We start from the raw sequence: 27,258 nt of genomic DNA on the forward strand, positions 1-27,258 counted from the left end.
AGGAAAATGCAGGTTTCTTAAATAATTTAATCACAATCTCTACTTAAGAAAGATAAGACAATGGTAATGCTGTAAGCATTAGCTAGGATTTTGCCAAAAGGGAATCATGGAGCAAAGGCTCAAAACTAACATTAATGGGGTACCATATCAGAGGACACCTTTTTTTTTTCTTGGTGTTTGTCGTGGTACTGAAAATTCGGCTTAATTCAGAGGTTCGAGGACCACTAATTTAGGACTCACCTACTTTCATGGAGGGACATAGCAGCCAGTAGGAAGATCTGAGTAACAACACAACCATTTTGAGAACGTACGTACATGAAATTAAGACCCATTCGGCATACCTTTAAAACATGTTCACCAGAAATTTTGATTCTACCTATACTGTACTGTTGAACGTGAATGAGAGATGGGGGATATCATATCGCAGATTCGGCATTCCATTATAATATATTGTAGGGTAATAATAGTTCAGTAAAACTAGTATGAATGCCAAAAACTACTTCTTCGGTTATCCAGTCTTATGTCTGTTTCTTAAATAAAGGAGTCTTATGTTTCATTGCCCAAAAAGAAAAAAAAGAAAAGGGTTTTTGTTTCCTTATCCATAAAAAAGAAAGAAAGTATCATGTCTCAATGTTCTCCTTTGGTTTGAATCCCCCTTCCCCTATAAAAAGAAGAGAAGCTTTTAAACCCTAATAAGAATTGAAGCTTTTTAAGGTAAGTTAATTATAGAATTTTTTTTATAAAAAAAAAAATTTAAGGGAAGTTAACTATAGTTATCCATTCTAAACTATGAGAATTACTGAATTTACAACCTAAATGACAATTTTAATCAAAATTGTAATTCAAAATTTGCAATCCAAACTAACGGATTAATAGAAGTTTGGCCTTTTAAGCTAAATTATGTGACGCCTCATTATTTGCCCTAAATTATGGGATCATTCACAAGAATAGTATAAATTAAAAAAATATTGCAATCAATACCCTAATTCAAGATTAATTTTCCCAATAATCCATTAATTTGAATGGTGTAGTGAACATTATAAAATTCATTTCAAACTAGGGTATCAATTACAAAATTTTCAAGAAAGACAAAGAGGTTCTTCAATTTAAAAAAGCTAATTACAACTGGTGTTTAAATCCTTTTGAGCCCAAAGGATGCAGGATAAATTCATTCCTCTTCCCTAAACACCTTCATAGAATCGTTTTAAACTCACAGAACATGGATATAACCATAAATTCATTCCTCTTCGTTGAAATTAAACTCGCAGAACATGGATATAACCAAAAGAACAGGAAAGCTACAGAAGGTTTGCTTTGTGAACTGTTTTAATAGAAGCAACATTCATCATGGGAGATGGCATTCAGAATAGTTTAAATTTTAAACATTGGTGAAAAGAGAGAAGGATAACACCACTGTTGTAAGCTTACATTTTTAAGGCATGAATAAATTGATGGGAATTATATGATGTAATGAATGTGAAATGTCTTTTAGCACCGCTGATATGGTACAAGTTTCATGTTACAAAAAGTTCTTCCTGTAATCTACTATCACTGAATTTTGCTTCTACATAAAAAATTTGGAACTCTTTGAGATATCAAACAGTGAAGAAAAAATTGCATCTGAGAATTACCCATCCTCAGCAGCATTTTTATTTTTACGGTCTTAGAGGGCTTTCTTTATTTGAAAGAAGTTAGAGCATTCCTTGTGAGCGGCTTCAACATCATCTGGAGATGCCACCGCAACCACAACACCTTTATCTTTAACTGCCTCAACTGCATCCGCAAATTCCTTGAAGTCTTTCAAACTGTGAGGAAAAGAGGATAAATTTAATATATTGAACTAAGATTCATAGTTCATATACCAAAAACAGAAAATTTTGAATTAATATGCCACGAACAGACTCTAAGGCATCACCCAACCATTGCTTCAACACTAAACTTTCAGGTTCAATGAAAGCAATGTCAATTAGAAGGAAAACTCAAATTCTCTCTCTATCTACAGATCATTTTGCATCAATTTAGTCTAGTTTTCTTAAAAGTGCCAATCATTTAAAATTGCTCAATCCATTTTTGTCATAAATTCCTCAATGGGAGCAAAATAATCCCACCCCTCCCTTTTTCATTTCATAGCCTCTGGCCTAGCTTTGGCATACTTTATAACACGAGTCCATGCATCAATTAAGAAAACATCCGCTTTTACCTGGTTGATAATATCTCTCCCCGTCTTCTTTGCCTTTCTTCATCTGTGATGCCCAACAAATGCCGCAATAAACTAGAGAAAGAAGAAAAGGAAAGAGTAAATTTGAGTTTTACTCATGCTAAAAACAATAACAGTATGTTTAGAGTCCAATTAGTATCTAACATTAGCAGTGACCTCCCCTACAAGGTATTTTGCCTTTGAGCCATGATGTGAAGTTACATCTTCAGGCTTAAACAGTTAATATTTTTCAAAGTAACTGTGAACTTCAAGTGCAGAAGCCACCTTTTAAAGACCGCTGTCCACATACCTGCTATAACCTTTGGCATCAGGAAGCTGATATGAATCCACATCTCCGATGGTCCCAATAATAGCTTTTGTAAGAGTATCGTCATCCATTTCTAACCCACGGAGAAAGTCTCCAGTTCCATTGTATACATCAAGTGTCTTTAACAAGTTGGGGTCACGATAAGATAAGAAGGAGAATACTCCTAAACAACAGAACCCAAAATGTAAGATTCTTGAACAACTTATAACCCTTCACAAATAGGTAAGGGCACGAAATTTTACCTGAGTGAGTATCAAAGTCGCAGAAGCCTCCATAAGCCCCACCACTAACACGCACACGATCCCACAACCATGTATTACTAATGTATTTTGAAATTACATATGCACTCCCATCAAGTTGATAACCAGTTTCGTAAAGGTTAGCTGCTTTTCCAACATAATTAACCTGCAGCACGTAAATAATAACATGTTATAAAGAAAGCTAAAAGGAAAAACAAGCAGCAGGAGGCAAGGGAAAAATAATCACCTGAGTTGGTATCACAATGGCCTCATTTTCTGAAGGAAGTCGAGCATTCCAAGTAGCTGTTCCAACAAGAGGGTTGCTGGGAAGTGAATCAAGAAATTTGCTAACAAACTTTCCTGAGTCTGAGAGGATTCTTCCATCAGCAGTCATATTTATCAAGCAACCATTCCTTGAAAGTAAGGACTTGCGAATCTCCTCAAGAGATGAAGAAATTTCGTCCCAATCTTTATCAACTTTCTCTTCAAGAGTTTGTAAGAATTCCAGGTAACTACAAGACCAGAAATATAAACTATATCAGGAACATCCAGTTTGTAATTCAGAGCTAGTGGATCTCGAAAAATTATACCATAGAACTTGAAACTTTTGATATGTGTACCAAAGCATAACATCTATAGCCATAAGAAGCATTCAAGTCCTACGAAGCACAGACACGGGTACAAGTACAGATATAACATGGCAACACAAGCAATTCCTGAAAAATGATAACATGACATGGTGAATACAACACAGGTATGACACTGGTACTGCACCCTAAATGAAGTGTCTGTGCTTCTTACTTCAAGTCATCATGTGTAATTTTACTGCATTCACAAAGTCCTGGAAATGAGCCTAGTTTTTTTTCGTGAGACCAATTATGAAGAAAAGACATTCCTATAGTTCATTATATAATATAAATGTTAATTCCTAGACAATCCTCTCACTGGAAGGATAAATGCTTAAACAGAGCAAGGAGTAAGACAGATGTCATTGTAGCCTACATAGATTAGTCCAAAAGAAAGATCACTTCATAATATTTAAAAAGTCCAACCTGACACCACCCATCTGTTCAGAAATCCACCCAGCAACATTTAATTTAGCATCCATCCTTGCAGCCGCAACTCCATGACCACCACCTCTTAACCGGTTCTGATAACATATATAAATTTAGATTTAATGACGAAATATCAAGGTACAGTTGGGTTGCCTATTTTTTTCCACAAAATTCTGTACATACCTCCATTCTAGCTTTGCTTTGGGCGACAAACTGCTTAAACCGCTGCTGATCCGTAAACTGGACTTCTTGAAGAACACAGGTAACCTATATATGCATGAATCCCTCAGTCACTCATTATCCACAGGAATAAACTAAATTAATGACACCCTATAGCAAAAAGCTAAAGTACGAAGTAGAACTGGCTGGTTGTATGGTTACTATGGTATACTATGGTCAGAAGTGGTCTCTATAGACATCCATTTTTATAATAATTGAGGGGCCTCATCAATGAAGAAAACATTTGCAAACAGATGATAGTCAATTGGTAATAGATATGAACAAAATTAATAGGACCCAGTAACTAGACAAACAAGTGTTGATTTATAGCTGTCTACAAAAAGAATAATCAGGCTTGCAGCCCCCAACTACTTAAGCATAGAAACTCTATTCTTTGCACAATCTTTTGTTCCTTTCTATTAGGTGTAAGGCATCAATAAATCAACAAAAGGTAACAGAAAGCAGTTAGAAGACTTGAGAATAGGCAGAGGTTCTAAATAAGCCATACAAAGATCCAAATTTCATGAGCAGTGAAAGCTATGTTTTTTTGATAAGTATGAGCAGTGAAAGCTATGTAAACTTTACATGTATATATATAAACAATAATAATAAGTTTTGGCTCCAAGAGGAGGGAGGGAGAGATTCGAACTAGTGACTTCCAGCCCAAAAGGTGTGGTCCCCAGCCAATGTAAACTAATTACCACAATATCTAAAATGATCCAAGTGGTTCAAATTATCTCATTGTCAATCTTGATGATTACATGTGAAGTCTGAAAAGAATAGATACCAGGTTGAATAGGTCTTCAGCACGTCCTGCCATGGCTTTGCCTCTAACAATTATATGGCAACATGGATCCTCCCTGCCCCGTACAGATGATGTGAATGGAAAAACTGATATTCCTCCGGTTTTTCTTCCTATTAACTGACTAAGTTGCACAAAACTCAAGTCTTTTGTACCCATCTCCAGCAATGATTGGCTGTAAAAAACAATATTAGATAGTCAAAATATGTGATCTAAATCATCCTAGAAGAAGAAACATATACAAAATTATCAGTATTAACACTGCTGTTACATCGGCATTAACATCCTTTCCTTTGCTTTTGGTGTCAATATACATTAACCTTAACATTCTAGAGGTTGCTCTTCCTTTTTATGAGGTTTGATAAGAGACATCAAGCTAAAAGATTGGACAAAAGAAGCCCTCACACTCAGGCACCACAATAAGGAAACGAAAAATGGAAACCTCAATGTAATACACATTTGGCAGGTCCTTGAAGGATATTGTAGCATAGTTAACGAATAAACACCAGCCTTCTGAGCAGTACATATAATCTTTCTTTTCAGAACTTAATGTGGTGAAACATCTTGTTCTGTTCAGATACTAATAGAATGGAAGTATGGAACATGACATATCAATACCAAGTTTAGCAACAAAATAAACAGTGGTTCTTTAAGGCAACAACAACTCACCAAAAAAGTGGTACCAAGGGGAGAAGCTCTTGCTTCAGTGAACTCATATTGAAGACAACCTCAGTGTAAAGGACATCATTTGTGAAGAGGTCATGCTGCAAAACTTTTACTCCATCTATATCCCCAACCTACAGCGAACAAAATGCTCAGTATGCTCTATAACAGAAAAGCAAAAGAAGAAGCCATGTAGGACATTCAAACACGAGTTACTAAAGGTCATGACAACCTCTGTAGGAATGTGAATAGGTTCTTTTGGAATGTCTAGTAGAGAGAGGCTTGGGACACTTTTTAGAGCTTCTGGTGGGTCAGGAGTTTCTTGCTTCAGTCGCAACTCCTGTGTAGCACGTGCTAGCTCAGCAAGATCTTCCTCAGTCATACTTGCTTTAAGTTTCTTCAAGATTTCTTTCTCAGCTTCTTCTTCACGAGAAGCTTTATCAGGATCAGGCTGATGCAGAAAATACCCCCAACATATAATTAGTACAAAAGCATCACATGCACACAGCAACTGAAAACATTTAGGCTAACAAGATTTGGTGACTACCTGCATTTCTACTGTAACTCGATGAGGATTGTTCAAGATGAATTTCTCTATTAGAGGAGAAAAAACAGCTTTAGAGCCTTCCTGTGCTATTCTGGCTTTTAGGGCCACTAAGGGTTTCTCATACTTTAATGGCTCAAAGGGGTCCATATCATATATCCATTTCCCCTGAGAAAAAGAAAAAGAAAAGGGAACAGAAAACATATGTGAATATAAATAAATTATGATAAGGATGCTGGGCTTGTAAAACAACAGAGACAGGCATATCATATCTTACAATGGATCGAAGCATCAGTGACAAACCACGAGGAAATGATCCAGTGTTGTTTTCCCTGAGAGAAAACTCAATTGTATTCATGGATGCCTCTACAGCATCTGCATCGAAACCTTCATCTGCTAATTTTTTAAGGGTACTCACAACTAATTCTTCTACCTTTTGAATGTCATCTTCAGAGACGCCCTTCAACCCAATACTAAACTGAGGCTGAAGGAGCTCATCTTCAACCCCACCACCAACAATGGCATCTCCTAATCCACTTTCCAGCAAGATTTTCCTTAATGGAGAAGCAGGAGTTCCCAACATAAGATGGTCCAAGAACCCAAGGGTAAGCTCAGTTTCCAGATCTAGGGGCTTATCAGAGAGCAACCAATTAAGGCATACCATATTCTTCTTCTTCATATCCCCACCCTCACCAGCAGGATATTTCTCAACAATCCTTACTGGCTCTGAAAATAGTTTTTGTGTTTCAACCTTTGATTCATTGGGAGCAGTACTTGCATCAAACATATCTAGATACTCTGAGAGAGAGAGAGTAAGGTGTTACATTTTAAATGAATTTCACAGAATCCTAAAATTATCATTGAACTAAACAAAAAATAAAAATAAAAACTTGAAATCAATGTAGACTGTAAATACTTGGTAGCGATTGGTTTGACAACCATTCAAAATTGAAAAAATGAACTTTTTTATCACTAGTTTAAGTGTCATTTTTTGTGAAAGAGAGACAGTGAGAGAGAGAGAGAGAAAAAACGTAATGTCTTTAATATAAGAAACAGATAATGTAGTATGCTTAAACACCAAAAATTACAACTTTGTAATTTCTTTTATATGTAAAGAAGTTATGCACAAGCCACCAAAGAACTGTTATTAGTTTTAGCCTTTTGGTTTACATGGTTTAATGGCTACACAAGTCTAGTTTTGGGACGAATCACTCATGTACATCAGGGGCAAGGCCAGGGATACAAGACATAAGAAGAAAGTTATTGGGGCCATATATTCATAAAAGTAGATGTCATTTGTTACCACTCAAGATCCGAAGGCGCTCAATTGGATCATCATCTCCATAAAACCATATTCTGGCATTGCTGGGGTGATAATATTTACAGTGAAATTCCTGTAAATTTTTTTCAGAAGAATAGCACCAATCGTGTCATACAAAAAGAAAGAATATTCATAACTGCACTTGAGGTCAAATGCATAATAATGTGTGCAGATAAAATTCATGTATGCTACTGGAAAGAAGCCTAAAAATTTTCTAAGACATGCTAGAGAAACCTTGAATGGTAAAACACCAAAAGGTTTTCACAAACTGCAAAATAATGTAGTTAAAAACTTGTAACCCAATCCTAAATATTAAATCTATATATCAATAACATTGAAAGAGTCCTTGCAGATGTCACAAAAATCAATCAACTATCTCCATGTAAAGCCGAAATCCAGAAAGCTTCGGCACAATTCCATAAAAAAAAAAAATAAAAAAAAATGCATCACTTAAAAAAAGCCGCAATAGTAATAGTATTATAATAAATACAATGTTTGTAAAAGCGTGCGGTGCATTTAAGCACAAAGGCCTCTGGGAGCCTAGGTGCAAAGAACAAGTGCTCACTTCATTGAAATAAAGCGCTCATTCTTATAATATGATCTAGTACATTTGAAAACACTTATTATTGTACAATATGAAAATTAAGTGATCAACTAATCATAATATCATATAAATTTGAAATCAACTAATCTATGAATTACAAGGAGAGAAAATTTATGAAATTAACAAAAGACATTGATGGGATGCCACCCATGGCATGCATCCAATCATACAAGGATCACAAAATTGCCTTTGGTTACAAAATTAGGATGTTCAACTCTATCAATGACCCTCTTGTTTATATGACTTAACGAGTCATGCAATTAATATATGTGGATGATCGTTTAAATTGCCACATATTGGGTTGGAGTAGATTCCTCTAAACCAGTTTAACGAAAAACTTGTACTAAATAAAAATAGACTTTGAGCTATTGAATAACCCAAAAAAAAAAAAAAAAAAAGAAACCAATTGATATCTACCAACAATTGTGTGAAAATTAAATAAATAAAAAAAATTATTGCATGGGCATATACCAGAATTTCATTCCATATTTATAAATAAATAACTATCATGATACAACATTTAGGTTAAGGCAATAAGTTAGTTACCACAAAGATACATCAGCAAAACTACCGCTGTTTGAAAGTTACACAATCTTAATACTAACATAGTTAAACAAAAATCTCAACATGGTGCATGCAACAAACCTTGAATTCCTCATATGTCAGTTTGGGAATAACTCGTGGATCACCCCCGCTATCAACACCATAAGTATTGTCAGGGAAAAGAGCCTGTGCCAAAATTTACAAGTAAGAGCTATCAATAGAATAAAATAGAAACAAGTTTTTTTAAATAATAATAATAATAATAACACAAAGCTTTTGGAGAACAATGGACATTTGGCAAAAATAGAGATCATACTAGTAACATTGAGCCATTCAGAAGTTCCTTCCAGCACAAGTCAAGCCATATGGTTTTACTGGTCAACTCCAAGTAACATCAACATACATTGTGACAAATAAATGTGTGCCTTAGTGGGAGTGCTATTTAAAACTGCACCTTTCCAAAGTATAGCTTTTTAATACCACATTTTTTTTAAAAGTACTACTTTTTCAAAAGCCCCTTTTCAAAAAACGGAAAAGCAAGCTATACCAAATGGGCACTTGATATGTTAGTAACATGAATATTTGGCATGGCCAAGACCCAATGACCCTATCAAACTCCCAAGTGCATAAATCGCTATGATATTTGAGCACAAATAAAAAATGAATTCTTTTTTTTTTTTTTAATCAGTAAGAAAAGAAATTCATTGATTAAAAAAAAAAAAAGGGGTGGCCGAGGCCAGTACACAGGGAGTATGTCACGGACACTCCAAAGGAGAAAAAAGAAAGCATAAATTAACCAAGAGCATGTCCATAAACTTTAAAATTTCTGAAACTAGACCAGAAGATGGAGAATGAGCTTGCTACCACTCAGAAAGTGCCCCCACTAGCTGCAATTTAAGTTGAACACAAACGGTCTTTCGTTTCAAAGGTACACAGATTTCTTTCTCTCTAAATAGTCCACATCACACAAGACAGAATAGCCCCCCAGATACTTGAACACGTCCTTTTACCGCATAGACCACAGCAGATTTCTCTCCTCAAATAGTTCACATAAAAAAAATGTTGCTCTAAACCATGTAGTTTATGATTTTGTATTATGTATGAGCTTCTAAGTATGATTTATTTCAATCTACTAATACAATCTGCCATATCATTAAGAACTACTAGAGTATGATATACAAACAAAAATAAATGAATGAATACGGGAAACAATCAATAACACAGTAACAGCGAGAGAGAGAGAGAGAGACCATCACACAAATGATTGATTAATGATCAATGCATAATAAAAATGAAATAAAAAAATAAAAAAATAAGTGAAACCAGTCCAGATAGGATCAAAAAAAATTTACAGTCAAATTATCAGCACATGGTATAAGAAGATCCTTTGGCTGGATTGATCAATAAACTTCCGACAGATCCAATTTAATTGAGAATGCACAACTTGCTCTGCAAAGGTATCAAAGCCTAAGAAATATAAAAAAAAAAATATACAAGGGACTTGCCTGTTGAGCTGCCCGCCCTAATATATTATCAGGCTGAGAATAGACACCTTTCATCTCGTTGAAAACAACACCTAAAAATAAGAACAAAATCATTTAGGAAGGAAAGGAAATGCATTATATGATTGGGAGTCAGATGGATTCCATAAACAGGAAGCTTGAAACTCATCCCAAAGGTATAAAACACTCCAGAAGAATCTGCAACAGAACTAATGACCTTTATAAGATATATCTTCTGAAGGATTGTTGAGCTCATAATGCCAACCCTCCTGTTGGAAAGTCTGATAATCCTCCAAACATTTAGGGAAGAAGACAGCATCCAGGTATACATCTACCAGATTATAGAAATCCTGTTTGGAGAAAACAAACGACCATGCATTAAAATCGAAACTAGACCCAAGATTTAAAACATCTAAATTCCCAAATTCCATTCTAGCTCGCTTTTACCTTTGTGTTTGTTGAAGCAACTGGATAACAAGTCCTATCGGGATATGTGAAAGCATTCAGAAAAGTGTGCAAGCTCCCTTTCAATAATTCAACAAATGGCTCTTTCAAGGGATACTTTCTTGACCCACACAATACACTGTGTTCCAGTATATGTGGAATCCCAGTGGAATCATTTCTACATTAAAATTTGGATACAAGAGGATGATTAGATCTTGAGCAACTATCACTCAAACATTAATGAGAGTAATTTCCACAAGAGTTCAAAACAGTGTAATTGTTCTTCCATAAAACTGCTTGTAGCTCCCCAAAAAAAAAAAAAAAAATCCCAACATCCAGCCATAAATTTGCTCTACACTCAATCCTTTATTTTATTTATTTATTTTTAAATATTTCCTAATAAATAAGAAAGCACTAGCTTGATCCAATGGTTTACACACGCATTCAGGGAGTATTTTTTCCTGAAAACACATTTCAGAATCTTTTTGATAGGTAATAACAAATTTATTGATAATAGAAGTACAATGGATTTACAATAGTAAGCTCACTGCACTGAAAAAAATACAAACCAATCAAAAAGAAAGACTGACAGAATTAAGAAAATCAAACAAAGAATGACAATGCGTAAACCCCCAAATATGAGACCACTCAAACAAAGTCCTAAGCAGCAAAGACTTCACACAATCTACAAGTCTCTCAGTTTCCTCAAAAGTTCGGGCATTGCGCTCCTTCCAAATTAACCACATAAGACACGCTGGAACCATATTCCACACGCTCAGAATCAGAATGACAATCGTACTTTTTGGCCCAAAAACACAGAACCGGGCACTTGAACTTGTAACCCCACCCTCCATCCCATTATTTTGGGAGGAGGAACTGCAAGGAACTGCCAGTTGAGCTATATAGCTCATTGGTGGCAGTGGCTTGGTCCAATGCTAAACCTAATTTAAACTCTGTCGCGTCTCACATTCATGCAGACCGAATTCCCTCTATTCCAAAAAAACAGCAGCAGCCTTAGAAATGACTAATTGACAATAAATCACATTCCTTACTGCTAATACAATTCCATTTCTAATAAAAAAAATCGTAGTCTGCATATATTCATTTCTATACTCCTATTGAAATGTTTCTAAATTAGAACATTCCTGAATCAAATTCACCATTACATCAAAACACAAAAACCGAAAACCGCAACTCGTAGATTAAATTCGTCACAATGAGAATACTTACGGTGGAGTGCGAAAGACAATGCCGAAGACCTTGTTCTCGTCGTCGTTCAGCACCGACATGACCTCGGCGCCGGTCTTCTTGTGCTTGAAAAGCACGGCTTTCGACTTGCACTCTCCGATGACCTCTTCGGAAACTTTCTCGAACCCGAGCTTCTCCGCAGCCTCATTGTCAACCCCTGAAAACTCTGCAAAACGCTGCGTTTCAGCTCGATGAAATTCCAAAAACATATATCACAGTTCTTAGGGTTTAAAAATGAGAATTTACCTGAAGGAGAGTGAGTGTGGGGAGTGGCGACGGCGCGTGGGGAGAGAGAGGAGAAGTGTTTTCTGACGTTGAAGGAAGCGGCGGCGGCGGCGGGGGAGGAGGAGGATGAAGTGGCGCGGAGCAATCGGTGGCGGAGCGAGGATTTTCTGGCGGCGGGATTGGGGATTGTACGGTGGCGTTTTGGGGCGAGAGAAGAGGAAAAGCGAGAGAGTCTGCGAGAAGAGCGGAAGAGTAATCTGTTGGAAGAGAGAGAACGAACTAGTAGAACTGTTCTGTCCATTTTGGATAACAGAACAGAATAGAACAGAAGAACCCTAAGCTATGAGAATTTGTTAAAGACAGAGTTGGGGTTGTTTTTATATATTGGGAGTGGAGGGAAATATCTAGAGAGTATAGTGTAGCGTGGACGGGTGGTTTTGAAAGTGACAAAATGGTGAATTCTTGCCCAGAGAAATATAAGTTAAGAGGGTGAGCTTGGTCTTTTCCTGCTGTGTGGTGCAAGAGATACACAAGAATGATTAAGAAAATAAAATAATTACCAAAATTAGATTATTCTCTAATTCCTAAAATATATATATATATATATATATATATATATCTTCAACGAATCAAGAAGAGATAATTATTTGAGAAATTTCATAAATTATAAACAAATTGAAAATTGAATTTGTTCTTCAAATTTTTATTACAATTAAAAAAAAATTAAAAGAAGCCTTAATTTTTTTTTTTTTTAGGTAAATGCGGGGGCTAGAACCCCCGAGCAACAGGTCTCTATACAGGCCGGGTACCAGCTTGCCTACATGGGGCGGTGATGGAAGCCTTAATATTCTTATAATTCCATTTTATTACACATGCATTACCTTAAAATTCATATCCATCTTATTACACGTACAGAACCTTTATGTCCCTTACATTGACACCAAACAAGAGTTCATCTTGATTCAATATTAGAATTATATTGTTTAAAAAAAAAAAGACTTATATTGATTATTACCCAATAATTGAATAATTGTGTCGGCAAATATTTTATTCCTAAACTAGTGTATAACCCATCCATATACGTGGTACAATTAAAGGAAATTACAATTACACACATATATGAATTCAAATTATACTTTCTCCTTTCTCTCTTTTATTTTATTTTTTTATTTTAATTTGTTTTGGATATACTCATGTGTAGGGATGTTGGGTCCAGAAGTTCATTATCTGTTTATATATTGGGCCTGTGGCCCAAGCCGAGGACAAGAGGACATCCGGAGAGGATAAATATTTGTCAGAAGAGATAGTGTTAGTAAATAGAGAAGTTAGTTTTTGTCATAAGGGTTTAAGAGGGTGGGTCGAGGATAAATGCATCCTTAGCTAGCCAAAGCTGAGGTCCGAATATGTGGGTCGCTGTCCTAGGGGATGTTCCAAGGAGTTTTGCTGGTATGGATAAGCATTGTAGAAACAAAGCACAGAGGGGAGTCCTAAAATATTTGAGGAGAAAGTTGCTACCACCACATTAATTGTTCTGCATCTGACTCTCTGGCTGCATTAATGTGGGGGTGATGCCTGAACAGTAGAGGCCAGCCTTACAACTACTCCAAAAGACTTATAGGAATTGCTGATGGGACAAGTATCAACACCAGGCACCTAGCATGCATGTGGAGGGCAAAGACGAAAGGAAAAGAGAATATAAAAGAGAAACGATGCAAGGAAAGGGGGGGATCGGGGAAATCAATAAATAAACACTGTAGCAATCTAGAACTAGACTTGTAACCATACTTGAGAACATCATATAAGAATCAGTCTCCTCGAACATTGCCAAGGACGTTCTTCCTTCAGTTTAAACTTGTATATTTTCATTCCTTTGTCATCAAGCCTATCTAACTTGTTTGGTTAACCAAAGCCCAGTTTTTCTAACCCATTCTCTACAAATTCATTGTTTTGAACTTTTTGGGCCTAAGTCCATTCATACCTTGGACTAGGATTTCAAATCTAGTCCTTACAACATGAGTTTACTCTTTTTTTATTTATTTTTTATTCATTGATTTTTTGATAATTTATTTATATTATACCCTTCGTCTTTTACACCGCATTAACTCACCTATAACAAAAATTAAAAAAAAAAAAAAAAACTTAAATAGGATACATGGCGCAAAATTAGACAACAATTGGAATCCAATTTAAAACCTAATTGGATTTTCTTTCAGCTTTACCTATATATATGTGTGTGTGTGTGTGTGTGTGTGTGTGTGGTTTCTTCCTTATCAAATTTAGGCCCTAGAAAAATGCTTTTTTTTTTTTTTTTTTTTTTTGAGATAGCAGAAAAATGCTAGTTGTTACTTGTTATTGTTCGTATGTTATGATATTAATATACCCACTCTAATTTTTTTAAAGGAAATTTTACCCACTCTAATTATTTGTGTCTTTAGAGTAATGCAAGAGATACAAACTTTTTTACAACAAATTTTATAAACTACTGATGTGATGGGTGGTTATTAGTAAATGTAAAAGTGGTGTTAATGATAGGTCTTGATGAAAACCAATAAGAAGTTGGTCACATCAACAATTTGTAAAAATGTTGTAAAATAGTTTGTGTCTTTAGTATTACTCTTCAATAATCTTTACAGTTTTTCATAAGAATGTATTTAATATGATTTTTTTTATAAATACTAAGTATTTTAACACACACATGGGAAATGGGAGAATGTCTTAAAGAAACTGACATTGGTGTATATTCAAAAGGGCATAACTCTTAGATACACGAAACAAGTTTTAAACCTATGAATTAAATTTGAATTGAACCTATGAATTCTCTAATTACGAGTTGAGCCCATTAAACATTCAACAATAGATGTTTAGCGGGATCCTCATACATTGTGCATGACCAACTTCCAATTGAAATTAAATCTTTAGAATAAATCAATGCAATTAAGAGAGACTCAGAAATTTTGAATTTTTGAATGTATAAAGCTATTGAGAGAGATGGATAATTCTCATTGTTTCTTAAATTAATGAACTTGATTTAATTTAGTGGGATCTTTTATTCGCATTTTTTTTTCTATTAATAATGTTTTATAAATTTTCACTTTTGGACTCTTGAATTTGGAATAACTTACTTTCATGCAATTTATTGTCTTCAATAAAAGATAAATATTTTCATTAGTGGCAGCTCCACTTGTATGTATTTTTTTTTTTTTTTTTTTACGCTTAGCAAAAAAATTATATATATAATTAGTTTAAACAAATATGTTATGTGACCACCTTGACTTAAAAAAAAAAAATGTATATATATATATATACTTATAAAAAATATATATATTATATACTAAATTAACCTATTTTGACCACCCTAAAAATGTTAAACACCCTAACTTGAAAATCACAAGAATTTGAGTTCAATAAAAATAAGAGTAATGTTACATCCATAATATTTTCACAATAAATATTATGTGGTAAGCTGTTATTAATTCTAATTTGGGCTCAACATTGACATGCTTTACCCACCAATAACAACTTGTTGCATAAGATTTGTTATAAAATTGTTGTGGTCACTTTATTATATTTATTTCAACATTTTCAATTTTCAATTTCCACTTTATTTCTTACTAGTCTATTTTTTTTTCTTTCACTTTGTTAGTACAAAAAAATTGTAATATTTAATGTATTTGTGTGTGTGTATTTTTTTTTTTTTTGTGACATTGATATATTCAAGTTTCCTCTTTATTAGATTTTGTAAATTTAAATTTTTTAGTGACCACCCTAAAAAAAATTCCTAGAGTTGCCATTGATTTTCATGATCAAGAGTACAGTATCTTTTTTTTTTTTTGAGAGATAATTACAACATGCTGCTAATCCCACAACTCGAACCTTTTTCTCCCTAGACCCTCAAGCACTTTGTGCATGGGGAGGTGCCAATTCGGTTACAAGGCCTTGGGCAAGAGTATAGTATCTATTATTTGTAGTAGTTGTCCTTACATATCATATTAACAATCAAAAGATTGTTAAATGAAAAAAAGAAAACTTGATTAAGAATACCGTACTTTCATGCAATTTATTGTGTTCAATAAACAATCGATATTTTCATGATCAAGGGTATAGTAATATTTGTAGTAATTGTGTTTATATATCATATTGGCAGTCAAAAGATTGTTAAATGAAAAAAAGAAAAATTGATTAAGCATGATTTCTTTCCAAGTCCATGAATTTACATTAATATATATATATATATATATTTTTTTTTTCTCCTAGCTTTTCTAATATCATTAGGTTGATTATTTTGCTCACACATCATGAATAAAAATCTATAAGAACCATTTCTAGAATAGAATACTTAAAGCTCTCCTTAATTCCTAAGAACTAATTTAATTGGGGTTTGTGGTAAGTGGAGCCGTGGAGGAGGGACAAGATACATACGTACGTACGTGTATATATATATATATATATATATATATAAGATTTCTAATGCAATTGTTATTGGTTTGAAATCTCTTTTAAAGAGAAATATATCAAATATCTGGAGTTCCTTTTTGTTCAAATATTCAAGAAAAATGCCAAAGGCTTTGTAGCTGAATTGGCACATTCCCATGCATAAAGTGCTTGGGGGTCTAGGAGGGAAAGAGTTCGAGCTGCGGGGTTAACAACATGTTGTAATTATTTCTCAAAAAAAAAAAATATTCAAGAAAAATAAAACACATAATCAACTTGAATTCATGACAACTACTTGAAATAATAGTAAATGCTAGATTTGTTGTCTTGCTTTTCATGAATAAAATATCAATTTAAAGATGAGGGTTTCTTCAAATAAGAAATAACAGTGCTAACTATTCAATCAAATAATATTGAGCATGTTTCCAATTGAAAAGCAAATAGGCTTTTTTGTTTTTGTTTTTTTGGGTGCAAAATAGTGCTCAACTTTATAGGTGACCATTTTGATTAGTTATATATGTACTAACTAATATGTAATTGGCTCTATTACTATGAATTTAGATGGGGATTCCAACAGAAGCCCTTCCATTTTGTTTATAGTTGTGATTTTCCCCCCTTGGATAACCACCTTTATTCTACAAAAGCACCCTAAGGGCCAGATCGTCTCTTCTTGCCAAAGTCGCAAGGCCCACGATTGAGGCAGTGAGAAAAGAGATGGAAACTGGCCCAAAGATACAAGAAGTAAGGATCCCAAACAACCACACTATGGGCCAAAACATTTTAATGCTACCAACATGGATAAAGTCCCATGTAACAAAATTAGAGAGAACTCGACGGTCTGATCTGGATTTTCAATTTTCAAATCATGCATAGAACTTATAAGTCACCACAAAAGTGTTTTGAGGTTTTTTTTTTTTTTTTTTTTTTTTTTTTTTTTTTTTTGGGAGAATACACAAAAGTGGTGAATTGATGTTAAATTGTTGATTGGGGCATAAATATAGCTTGATAGCAGCATGGTTTTTATTTATTATTTATTATTTATTATTATTATTATTATTATTTATTTTCACATATTTTACTAAAAGTCACTTATAGTATGTCACGTCGGATAATTGTATAATACTAGCATTTTTGTTATTAAAATCACATTCTTGGTGCCCAAAAGAAATGATAGGATAATGGTACACATTCTTTTAAGACAAGGCTCCATTTTTTTTTTTTTTTTTTAAATATTTACCTATGATAGTTTTTAGTCAAGCCTTATTTTATAACAAAAAAAAGTTCTACCTAACTTATTTTATTTTTTTTTATTTTATTATATCAAGTTCTACCTAACTTTAGTTTACCTTAATTTTTTCTTTCCATAAAAAATAAAACAGCATTTTTTCTACCAACTTTTTTTTTGAGAAATTTTTTTTCTACCAACCTAACAGTATGTGGTGGAGAATATGGGCCCGTTTGATGAGAGATTTCTAGTAATATTGTTTATATTTTTTGAAAATACGTGAGTGAAAAAGTATGTGGAAATACGTGTAATGTTGTTTAAACACTGAAAACTATCGTTTAAACAATGGTAACAAATGACCCCTATTATTGGTTCAACAAAACTTAAGCAACAATACAATTATTGGTATTACTCATATGAGAACAGGAACCATAGGCTCCTTTGTTCTTTTGTTTTTTAGTGAACATGTGTTTTAGTTTTAGCAAAAATAAAAAATAAAATAAAAAAAATAAGAAGGGCATGCTTAACGTGAGAAATAGAAGCAACAATATAATAATTGGTATGACTCATATGAGAACATGATCTAGCTAGGAACCATAGGCTCCTTTGTTCTTTTGTTTTTTAGTGAACATGTGTTTTAGTTTTAGCAAAAAAATAAAAAATAAAAAAAATAAGAAGGGCATGCTTAACGTGAGAAATAGAAGCAACAATATAATAATTGGCATGACTCATATGAGAACATGATCTAGCTAGGAACCATAGGCTCCTTTGTTCTTTTGTTTTTTAGTGAACATGTGTTTTAGTTTTAGCAAAAAATAAAAAATAGGCTTTTAGCAAAAAATAGAAGGGCAAGCTTAACGTGAGAAATAGAAAACGTAGACTAAAAGGAGCATTATTATTAGTCACCACTCCTAATCCATCTTTAGAGGATCATATTATATATCAAGGTGCATAAATATAGCTTAATTGCAACATATATTTTTTTTTTTTTTAAATTTTTTTTAATAATAATAATACTAGTACCACCTGCTTTCATACACATTTTATCACAAGTGACTTATAGTCTGTTAGAGCATCAACAGTAGTGGAGTTAAAAATTTAGCTTTTTAGCTCCACCAAAAATTACTTTATCTATTTTACCTACATACATACTGCAGTAGTGGATCTATTTTTTTTTTTAATACAATAAAATAATATAAACATCACAATAAAATAATATATCCTTACAATAAAATAATATATCCCATTATCCAAAAAAACATCCACAGCACCAACCACAACCACCTCTACCATCAGCCACACCCACACCCACAACCACAACCACAACCACCTCCACCACCACCACCACCACCACAACCACTACCACCAACAGTACACAGTAGGAAAAAAAAAAAAATTCCAATCTTTTTCGACGATGAAACCTAGAGAAGCCTAGGCTTGTCATAGTAGAGAGGCGGAGCAAGATAATACAAAAATCGTTCAAAATGACAGAACGACGCAATATCCATAGATACGTTCAACATCAACCTCGATGTCCGTACACTTTGCGAACCTTCCTTTGATTCGCGGCCTTGTCTCTGTGTAGGCTTTTTGCGAAGCGTATCGGATCGTCTTTTCGAACTTTCGGTTCTTCCTCTTCTCTCTGTACCTCAAAACCCTCGCTTCCTGATCCACCTCCGAGATTTGAACCGCTCGATCGGCGGAGGCATGGATTGACGGCTTGGGGGCTTGGGTCGGCTTGGGCTAATGACATTGAGGCCGGCGGAGGCGTGGGTCAGAGACGTTGAGACAGAGAGGTGAGAGTGACTGAGAGAGAGAGGCACAATGGACTGAGAGAGAGAGAACGTCTTTTTATTATTTTAATCACTGGCAGAATAAAAAATTATAATTTTTTTTTTTTTGCTCTCAGTGCACATCTATCTATAGATGTGCACTGTAGCAAGTCATCTAAAAAAAATAAGTATAGCTTCACTGCTAAAGCAAGTTTTTTGTGTGTGACTTGGTGTCCAAAAGAAATGATATGATAATGTTACACATTCTTTTAAGACAAGGCTCCACATTTTTTTTTTTTTTGAAATATTTACCTAAGATAGGTTTTAGTCAAGCCGTATTTTATAATAAAAAAAAGTTCTACCTAACTTTAGTTATAGGCTCCTTTGTTTCCTTAGAGGATCATATTATATATGAAGGTGCATTCATATCCTCCTTGCTTCAACGATGGATTCAGGGACAAGTGAAGTAGTACACGAATTCCTCCCATATTTCCGAGCATACAAAGATGGACGAGTTGACAGAAACTTTGGCACCGATATAGTCCCTCCATCAATCAATTCCCAAAGTGGCATTTCCACCAAAGATGTTGAAATTGTTAAAGAAACTGGCCTATCAGCCAGAGTTTACATTCCAAGTACCATTAATCCAGGCCAGAAGTTGCCTATTCTAGTGTACTATCATGGTGGGGGCTTCTTTATGGGTTCACCATTTTGTCCAACATATCATAACCATGTTGCTGCTCTTGTAGCTGAGGCTAATATAGTTGCAGTTTCTGTTGATTACAGATTAGCCCCAGAACACCCCGTGCCAATAGGCTATGAAGATTCATGGATTGCACTTCGATGGGTTGCTTCTCACTATAATGGTCAAGGCCCTGAGGCCTGGCTGAGAGAACATGGCGATTTTCATCGTTTTTTTCTGGTTGGGGACAGTATTGGAGGCAATATTGTGCACAACATGTTAGCACAAGCTGGGGTTGAAGGTCTCCAAGGAGTGAAATTATTAGGAGCTTGTTTGGTTCAACCTTACGTTAGTAAAACAGAAAGTGTTCATACTGGCGTGGAGGACAGATCATGGCTTTTTTCATGTCCAACAACAAGTGGTTTCGATGATCCAAGGATAAACCCGGCTGAGGATTCAAGGCTTTCGAGGCTAGGGTGCTCCAAGGTGCTAATTTTTATTGCTGAGAAGGATGATATGAGAGACAGGGGTTTGTTCTATTATGAGACATTGAGGAAGAGTGGGTGGGAGGGAGAGGTGGAGATTGTGGAGACAGAAGGAGAGGATCATGTGTTTCATTTGTTCAACCCAAATTGTGAGAAGGCTCTGGCCTTGTTGAAAATGTTGGCTTCTTTCATAACCAAGACAAGGCTTCTTAGTACTTAACTAGCCTATGTTTTTTTCATAAACCAAGAAAAGGCTCTTAGTACTTGCCAATGTCTTAGATCCTAATGAACTTGTATTAGCAATAATTACCTAATATATAGCAGGTTATTTAGCTATATTTCTGAGTTTGTGATGAGCTTAATTGCATTATAATAAAGGTGACAAGAACAAATGTCAACTCGCGGTGTTGATGGTTGATGAAACGCATTACATATACAGCATGCTAAGCCAATTTGTATGAAATTGTGTCTCTGATTAAAGTCATATGAATTTTTTTTTTTTTGGTTATGGTATGTTTGGATGACAAGATTTGGGCATATAAATTTGGATTTTGAGTTATTAAAATCCAAACACTTCGTTTGAAGGTATTTTGATAGTTTACTAAGGGTCAAAATTTTGGATTTAACAAATCCATCAAAGATTTTAAACCTTTAGATCTATTTGGTTAGGGAGATAGAAAAGTAAGAAGATAGAAAATTGTGGAAAGATGGAAAAGTGAGAAGATAAAAAATATTTAGTTTTTCCTCATGTGTGTTTAGTTGGAGGGATAGAAAAGTGGAGAGATGAAAAACTTCTTTGTTTAGTTGAGAGAAAAAAAATGGGAAGATGAAAAATGTAGTCTATACAAATATACTCTCATGCGTTTATTAGATAAAAATAAAATAAAAGTTACAAATTAGAGGGGGCAAAAAAAATGGATGAACCAAAAAAATAAAACCAAAACAAATGAACAACAACATCAAAAAAAATTGAATGAGAAATACTAGAAAAAGTAAAAAACCAAAAAAGAAAAGCAGAAAACCAAAAGAAAAAGAAAAAGAAACATATGAGTAACATAAAAAAAAAAAAAAAAAAGAGAGGGAAGAAATGGCCAAAGAAGAAAACACAAATACGGAATACCCTTTGAGCTATGCACAAGAGGTCACATGGCCTTTTTGGTCATTCTCTTTTGTTCCATGTTTTCTCTTTTATTTTCTCCCTAATTTGGAGAAATAGCATTTTGGTGATTGGAGAAAACACTTGGACCCCACTAGTTTTATCTTCTTAAAATTCACCTAACCAAACACCCCAAAAATCATTTCATTTCCTCTCTTTTCCATCATTCTTAAAATCTACCGAACCAAAACGGACCATTATGAATGAAAATGAGGAAGATAAAAAATGGGGGAGAGATGTTTTTAGTTGGGAGGGAAAAATTGGGAATAAAATAGTGAGATTATTAATTTTCTCCCTGAGCCCACCAAATCTTTATCTTCCCAAATTTGAGAGAAAATATGATAAAAAAAAGTTTTGTTTTCTTGGAAAAACTATCCCCAGCCCTGCATTCAAATTTTGAACACTTTTCCTTCTTTCCTTTTTTGTCTTTTTTTCTTATCTTGTCTCATTCTTTCTTAATTCTCACTTTTATTTTATTTTATTTTTTTGGTTCTTGAACTTCTTGTGTTTTTTTTTTTTTTTAATTTTAATTTTAAAATTTTTATTATTAATAAAATGAAGTGCTCATTTATACACAATTTTTTAATAAAAATATAAAATGTTACCTTTTGTTTTATATAATAAGACATAATGGTAAATTTATATTAACTCTTTTTTCTATTTTTTTTTTTCAACCAAACAAATTAGTTTTTCATCTCTTCAATTTTCCACTCTCTCAACCAAACATATATGAGAGAAAACTAATTATCTTCTATCCTCCAACCAAACTTTCACCCCTCCAACCAAACAGACCATTAATCCTCTAATTTGAAATAATTTCTAAACCCATAATATTTTAAAAATCCATAGGACATACTTAAATATTTATGGATTTGGTATTAAGGCATTTTAAATCCATCATTTTAAAATTCAAAACCAAATTCAAGTATTTAATTGCAAACTTAAGGAGTAAATAGGTAGGAAATGATATTATCTGGATGAAGCATCTATTTAGAAGTGAACTACCTATCACAATTACACTGATGATGATGTCGGAATTATATGAAATTTGGCAGGTTGAAGGGAAATGATATTCTAATTCATACTTGAGTTTGTTGCCTTGAGCGTGGACTAAATTTAGACAAATTCCTTTGTTAAGTCCCTGAAAACAATGTTTTTGCTATTTATAATAATATTTATTTTTTTCTTAATAACATTTAGTTTAAAAGTTAGAATAAAGTCCTGTTTGTTTTGAGACGTCTCTTAGAGATAGTATTTTTTAATTTCCGCAATTATATAAATTTTGTTATTTTTGGCAAAATAGCTATTTTACCACCTAATCATATTAATAAGTATGAATTAATAATAAATTTGAAATAAAAAATATATAATAAAAAAACTAAATATTATTTAAGTGATATTTAGATATAAAAGATTCCTTTAAAATTTCTGGCTTAGGCCTTGAACTATCTTGGGCCGGCCTGGGACTCACTCTCATCTTTTCTTTCTACCCATATGGGTTGTGACTGACTGACTGTGAGTCATGCTTTATTCCCTTTCAGCAAGAGTGAAAAAAAAAACAGTACAAAAGTTTGATCTTAGCTGAAAGGCTTGCAAAACAGAATACTAGTGTATCACGGTATGTAATGCTAGGACTACCGAAATTGGCACTGTTATGTTATATACTTACCTCGTGCTATGTTACTGTAAACTTTACTAAATAAAAAAAATTTTAGGGACACATCCATTTTTATACCAAAATTCATGCCCTGTTTATATTAACCTTTGATTGGATTTCGAAACTTTCAAATATTAACTGAAATTCAATCAAGAGCGGAGACATAATAAGAAGGATGTGGATTTGAGCGTCGGAATAGGTGTAATACTTACATATATAAATATATATATATATAATCACAAAGAATAATTGGTAAGCTTTAACATTTTCCTTGTTCATTACCTCCGCACACACAGTCCTTGAATCAAAGAAGCTTTTATCATTGCGTTCTACGCTTTGAAACAATTATTTATCAAGGGTGCATTGAACTTCTTCCGCAGCTTCAAACCTTCAAGAATGGATTCAACACCAACTGAAATTGTGTTCGAGTTTGGTCCATATTACGGGCATACAAAAATGGAAGAGTAGAGAGATTCTTTGTCACCGACAAGGTTCCTTCATCAATCAATTCTGATCATGGTGTTTCCTCCAAAGACGTTTTAATCGATCGAAAAACTGGCTTATCAGCACGTATTTTCATTCCTAGCACCATTAAACCAGGCCAAAAGCTTCCTCTCATAGTGTACTATCATGGCGGGGCCTTTCTAGTTGGATCACCATTCTGTCCCACATATCACAATTTATGACTTCTCTTGTAGCCGAAGCTAATATAATCAGAGTCTCTGTTGATTATAGACTAGCCCCTGGGCACCATATCCCCATAGCTTATGAAGATTCATGGGCTGCACTTCAGTGGGCAAGCAAAACGCTATAACAATGAAGGCCCAGAAGGCTGGCTGAGTGACCATGCAGATTTCCAGCGAGTTTTTCTGGCTGGAGATAGTGCTGGAGGCAATATAGTGTATAACATGGTAGCTCGAGCTGGAATTGAAGACTTGGCTGGCATAGAAATATTAGGGGCTTGTTTAGTCCATACCTATTTTGGCAGGAAAGATTTTGAAGTGGACAATTATTGGCCTTTTGTGTGTCCTAATACAAGTGGAATCAATGATCCAAGGATAAACCCAGCAATGGATTCAAGGTTGTCGAGCCTCGGGTGCACCAGGGTGCTAATTTGTGTTGCAGAGAAGGATGTGTTGAAAGAGAGGGGGTTGCTCTCTTGTGAGACATTAAGGAAGAGTGGTTGGGATGGAGAGGTGCAGATTGTTGAGACAGAAGGAGAAGAGCATGTGTTCCATTTGTTCAACCCAGATTGTGGGAAGGCAGTGATCTTGTTGAAAAGGTTGGCTTCTTTCTTTAACCAAGACAGGGCTAATTAACTAAGCTATAGCTAGCTAATTGTGATGGTTTTTACAATAGGAATTATGTATTGTGTTATTGATTCTCTTTGCTGTGAAACATTTTAATCTGAGTCATTAATGTGATTAGAGAAATGAGAAGTATGTAGAGTTTGATGACGCCATTAATGTGTGTTGATGTTTTGTTCTAAGTATTTATGTTCAAGTAGTAGGGTGTAAGAGTACCATCATGGCTGGATTAATAAAATACTGTTGTTTAAGCTAGCAGAGTGTATATATAGTCCCAAAAAATGTATCTTTCTTCATCTCTTCCCCTTTGCCTTCTTTTCATAATAAATGCATGATGTGAAGATGGATATCCTTTCCAAACACTTCTTTTAAAGTAAACGATAGTCATTCTTGATCTTTATCTTTGATATCATATTAAATTACTAACTGTTCCAAAAACTTAAACTATTAAAATATAATAAATTTATTTATTTAATAATACACTTCTAGCAGATTTTTTCAATTAGGTAGGTTTGATGTAGCGGTAATTGGTTGTTTAGTAGTTTGTACTTTGTGTGTAATTACACACAGAGTACACAAAAGTTTGGTATGAACTGAAAATGGTGACTTGAACGTTCTGATTAGGGAGTCAAGTTCGAGGTCATGTTTTGAATGAAAGACAGTGATCAATAAAAGGCCCCATTGGTCAGTTGATAGTCATAGTCTAGAATCTCTTTTTTAGGACTTGATCAAAGAGGTTGGGTCAAACAAGGCTAGGCTAACTTGGACCGAACTCCTTTGACCAATCCTTGGGCCAACTTATTTTAGGCCTATACAATTTTCCCCTCCAATGGTAATTGAAAGTGTGTGGACTCAATTATGATAGGGCCGAATGATAAATGGTTTTTTTTTTTTTTTTTTTTGTTTGCTTTTGTTTTCGTTTTTAGAGTCTTATAGGACTGTTTGGTAAGAGTAATTAAATGTAATTTTTTGTTTTGCAATCCATAATATGATGAGTCCCACACTTGAATTTATCATTTGGCTAATATTTTTTAAATACAATTTTCAAAAAACTGTAACCTATTTTCCTAATTTAGAATAGGATTTTAAAAAAGGCTAAAGAATTTTGAAAACATTTTCCGATACAGAAAATGTTTTTAATGGCATAGTTGTAAATAAATTGAAAACAATAGACCTTACATATTTGTCCAAACTCTTTTATCTCTTAAATTAAGGAGCTTATCTTTATCACAAAAAGAATTTTCACACTTCAAATTTGAAAAATATCATTAAAAAAATGTACATGATTTCCTTATATCCACCAAAAAAAATGTAATCTATAGATTCTACGTGTTACTTTTTGTAATTTTTTTTTTTAAATCTCAAAAATAGAAATGATCTCCCAAACAATTATTTTTTGTTTTTAGTATTTTGAAAATTGTTCTTAAAAGTGGGAGCCAAACATGTATAATATAAAAATTATTATCTGAAAACTAGTTTCAAGTTCAATTTTTTGAAAATTGTTTTCATACTGTTTTGAAAACAAAAACAAAAATCCTCCTACCAATCAGGTCCATATGGTGACTTTAGATATGTATTAAACTTTCTATACTCTTACAAGTAGAAGTCATTGTAATGCACTTCTCCACCCAACTACAAGATGCTATCCTGTTTAGAAAATTCAAACGTTTCGATAATATATTTTAATACATTATTTTTTAAATAAAAATTTACAAATTTTCAAAAATATTTGCATTAGCTTAAACTCTAGCAAAAAGAAGAATATTGACTTATAATATAAAGTAGAAAATAGTAAGTAAGAGAATTTATTTATTAATTTTTTAAAGAGTATTTGGGATATCCCAAAATAAAACAGAGAACTAATAATTTGGGATTGAGGAAGTAGTGATCAATCCAGGATTTCATGTTAGGGAGCCTGACTATAAGCGAAAAAGAAACTAAAAACTTCAAATAAACATCCATATAGTATTAACAAACTATAAACCAAAACAAATATACAAAATTATTATTTCTTAATATATTAAAATGCAATTATCTACCAACAAAAACAAAAGACTATTTTTTTTTTTTTGCATCTCTATTTGTCACCTATTACTTACTGTTGCCCTACTATGTACAAACAGACAAAGTGTCGATCACTAAACAATATTATATTTTCTCTATGGACTCTTCTCTCTCTATATATTATAGCTTTATTCTAAGGTTTTGAATTTCATTCCAAAGATGATTCTACAGAATATTTCGGTACTAGTGTATATCGGTGCATTGCTTCGAAATAACGCACATGATATATATAGGTTTTTATTTATTTATTTATTCAAACACTAAACAGTCAAAGTGTCAAACACCAAACAATATTATATTTTCTTTACAGACTCTTCTCTCTTTATATATTATAGCTTTATTATAAGGTTTTGAATTTTGTTATGGAGATCATTTCACAGAATATTTTGGTACTAGTGTATACTAGTGCACTTTTCCGAAATATATATAAGTTTTTATTTAATTATTTATTTAAATCTTAATAATAAAAAAATAGATTGGTTATAAAATATTATAGACAAAAATGCAAAATTGATCCTTTAACTTTCACTGTTTTTCATTCCAGT

At 33.6% G+C, this 27,258-nt stretch overlaps 2 protein-coding genes and 1 pseudogene across 2 annotated transcripts; 2 read left to right on the forward strand and 1 right to left on the reverse strand.

The window, feature by feature from the left end:
* Positions 1-1,360: 1,360 nt before the first annotated feature.
* Positions 1,361-12,390, reverse strand: LOC115967792 (presequence protease 1, chloroplastic/mitochondrial-like). The gene is made up of 19 exons (XM_031086937.1): positions 11,956-12,390; positions 11,692-11,875; positions 10,465-10,639; positions 10,235-10,367; positions 10,021-10,091; positions 8,618-8,701; positions 7,351-7,441; positions 6,325-6,845; positions 6,051-6,215; positions 5,736-5,954; positions 5,510-5,637; positions 4,826-5,015; positions 4,003-4,086; positions 3,817-3,914; positions 3,012-3,276; positions 2,768-2,930; positions 2,508-2,688; positions 2,201-2,272; positions 1,361-1,805 (listed from the first exon to the last, which is right to left on the reverse strand). The coding sequence occupies exons 1-19, from the start codon at positions 12,233-12,235 to the stop codon at positions 1,664-1,666; spliced, it is 3,246 nt and encodes a 1,081-aa protein (XP_030942797.1). The 5' UTR covers positions 12,236-12,390; the 3' UTR covers positions 1,361-1,663.
* A 7,376-nt stretch (positions 12,391-19,766) lies between these two features.
* Positions 19,767-20,900, forward strand: LOC115969310 (probable carboxylesterase 2). Its single transcript, XM_031088937.1, has one exon. The coding sequence runs from the start codon at positions 19,808-19,810 to the stop codon at positions 20,747-20,749; it is 942 nt and encodes a 313-aa protein (XP_030944797.1). The 5' UTR covers positions 19,767-19,807; the 3' UTR covers positions 20,750-20,900.
* A 2,669-nt stretch (positions 20,901-23,569) lies between these two features.
* Positions 23,570-27,258, forward strand: part of LOC115968309 — a 28,218-nt pseudogene continuing 24,529 nt past the window's right edge.

Source organism: Quercus lobata, chromosome 11 (assembly GCF_001633185.2).
Source record: "Quercus lobata isolate SW786 chromosome 11, ValleyOak3.0 Primary Assembly, whole genome shotgun sequence".
NCBI classification, from domain to species: Eukaryota; Viridiplantae; Streptophyta; class Magnoliopsida; order Fagales; family Fagaceae; genus Quercus; species Quercus lobata.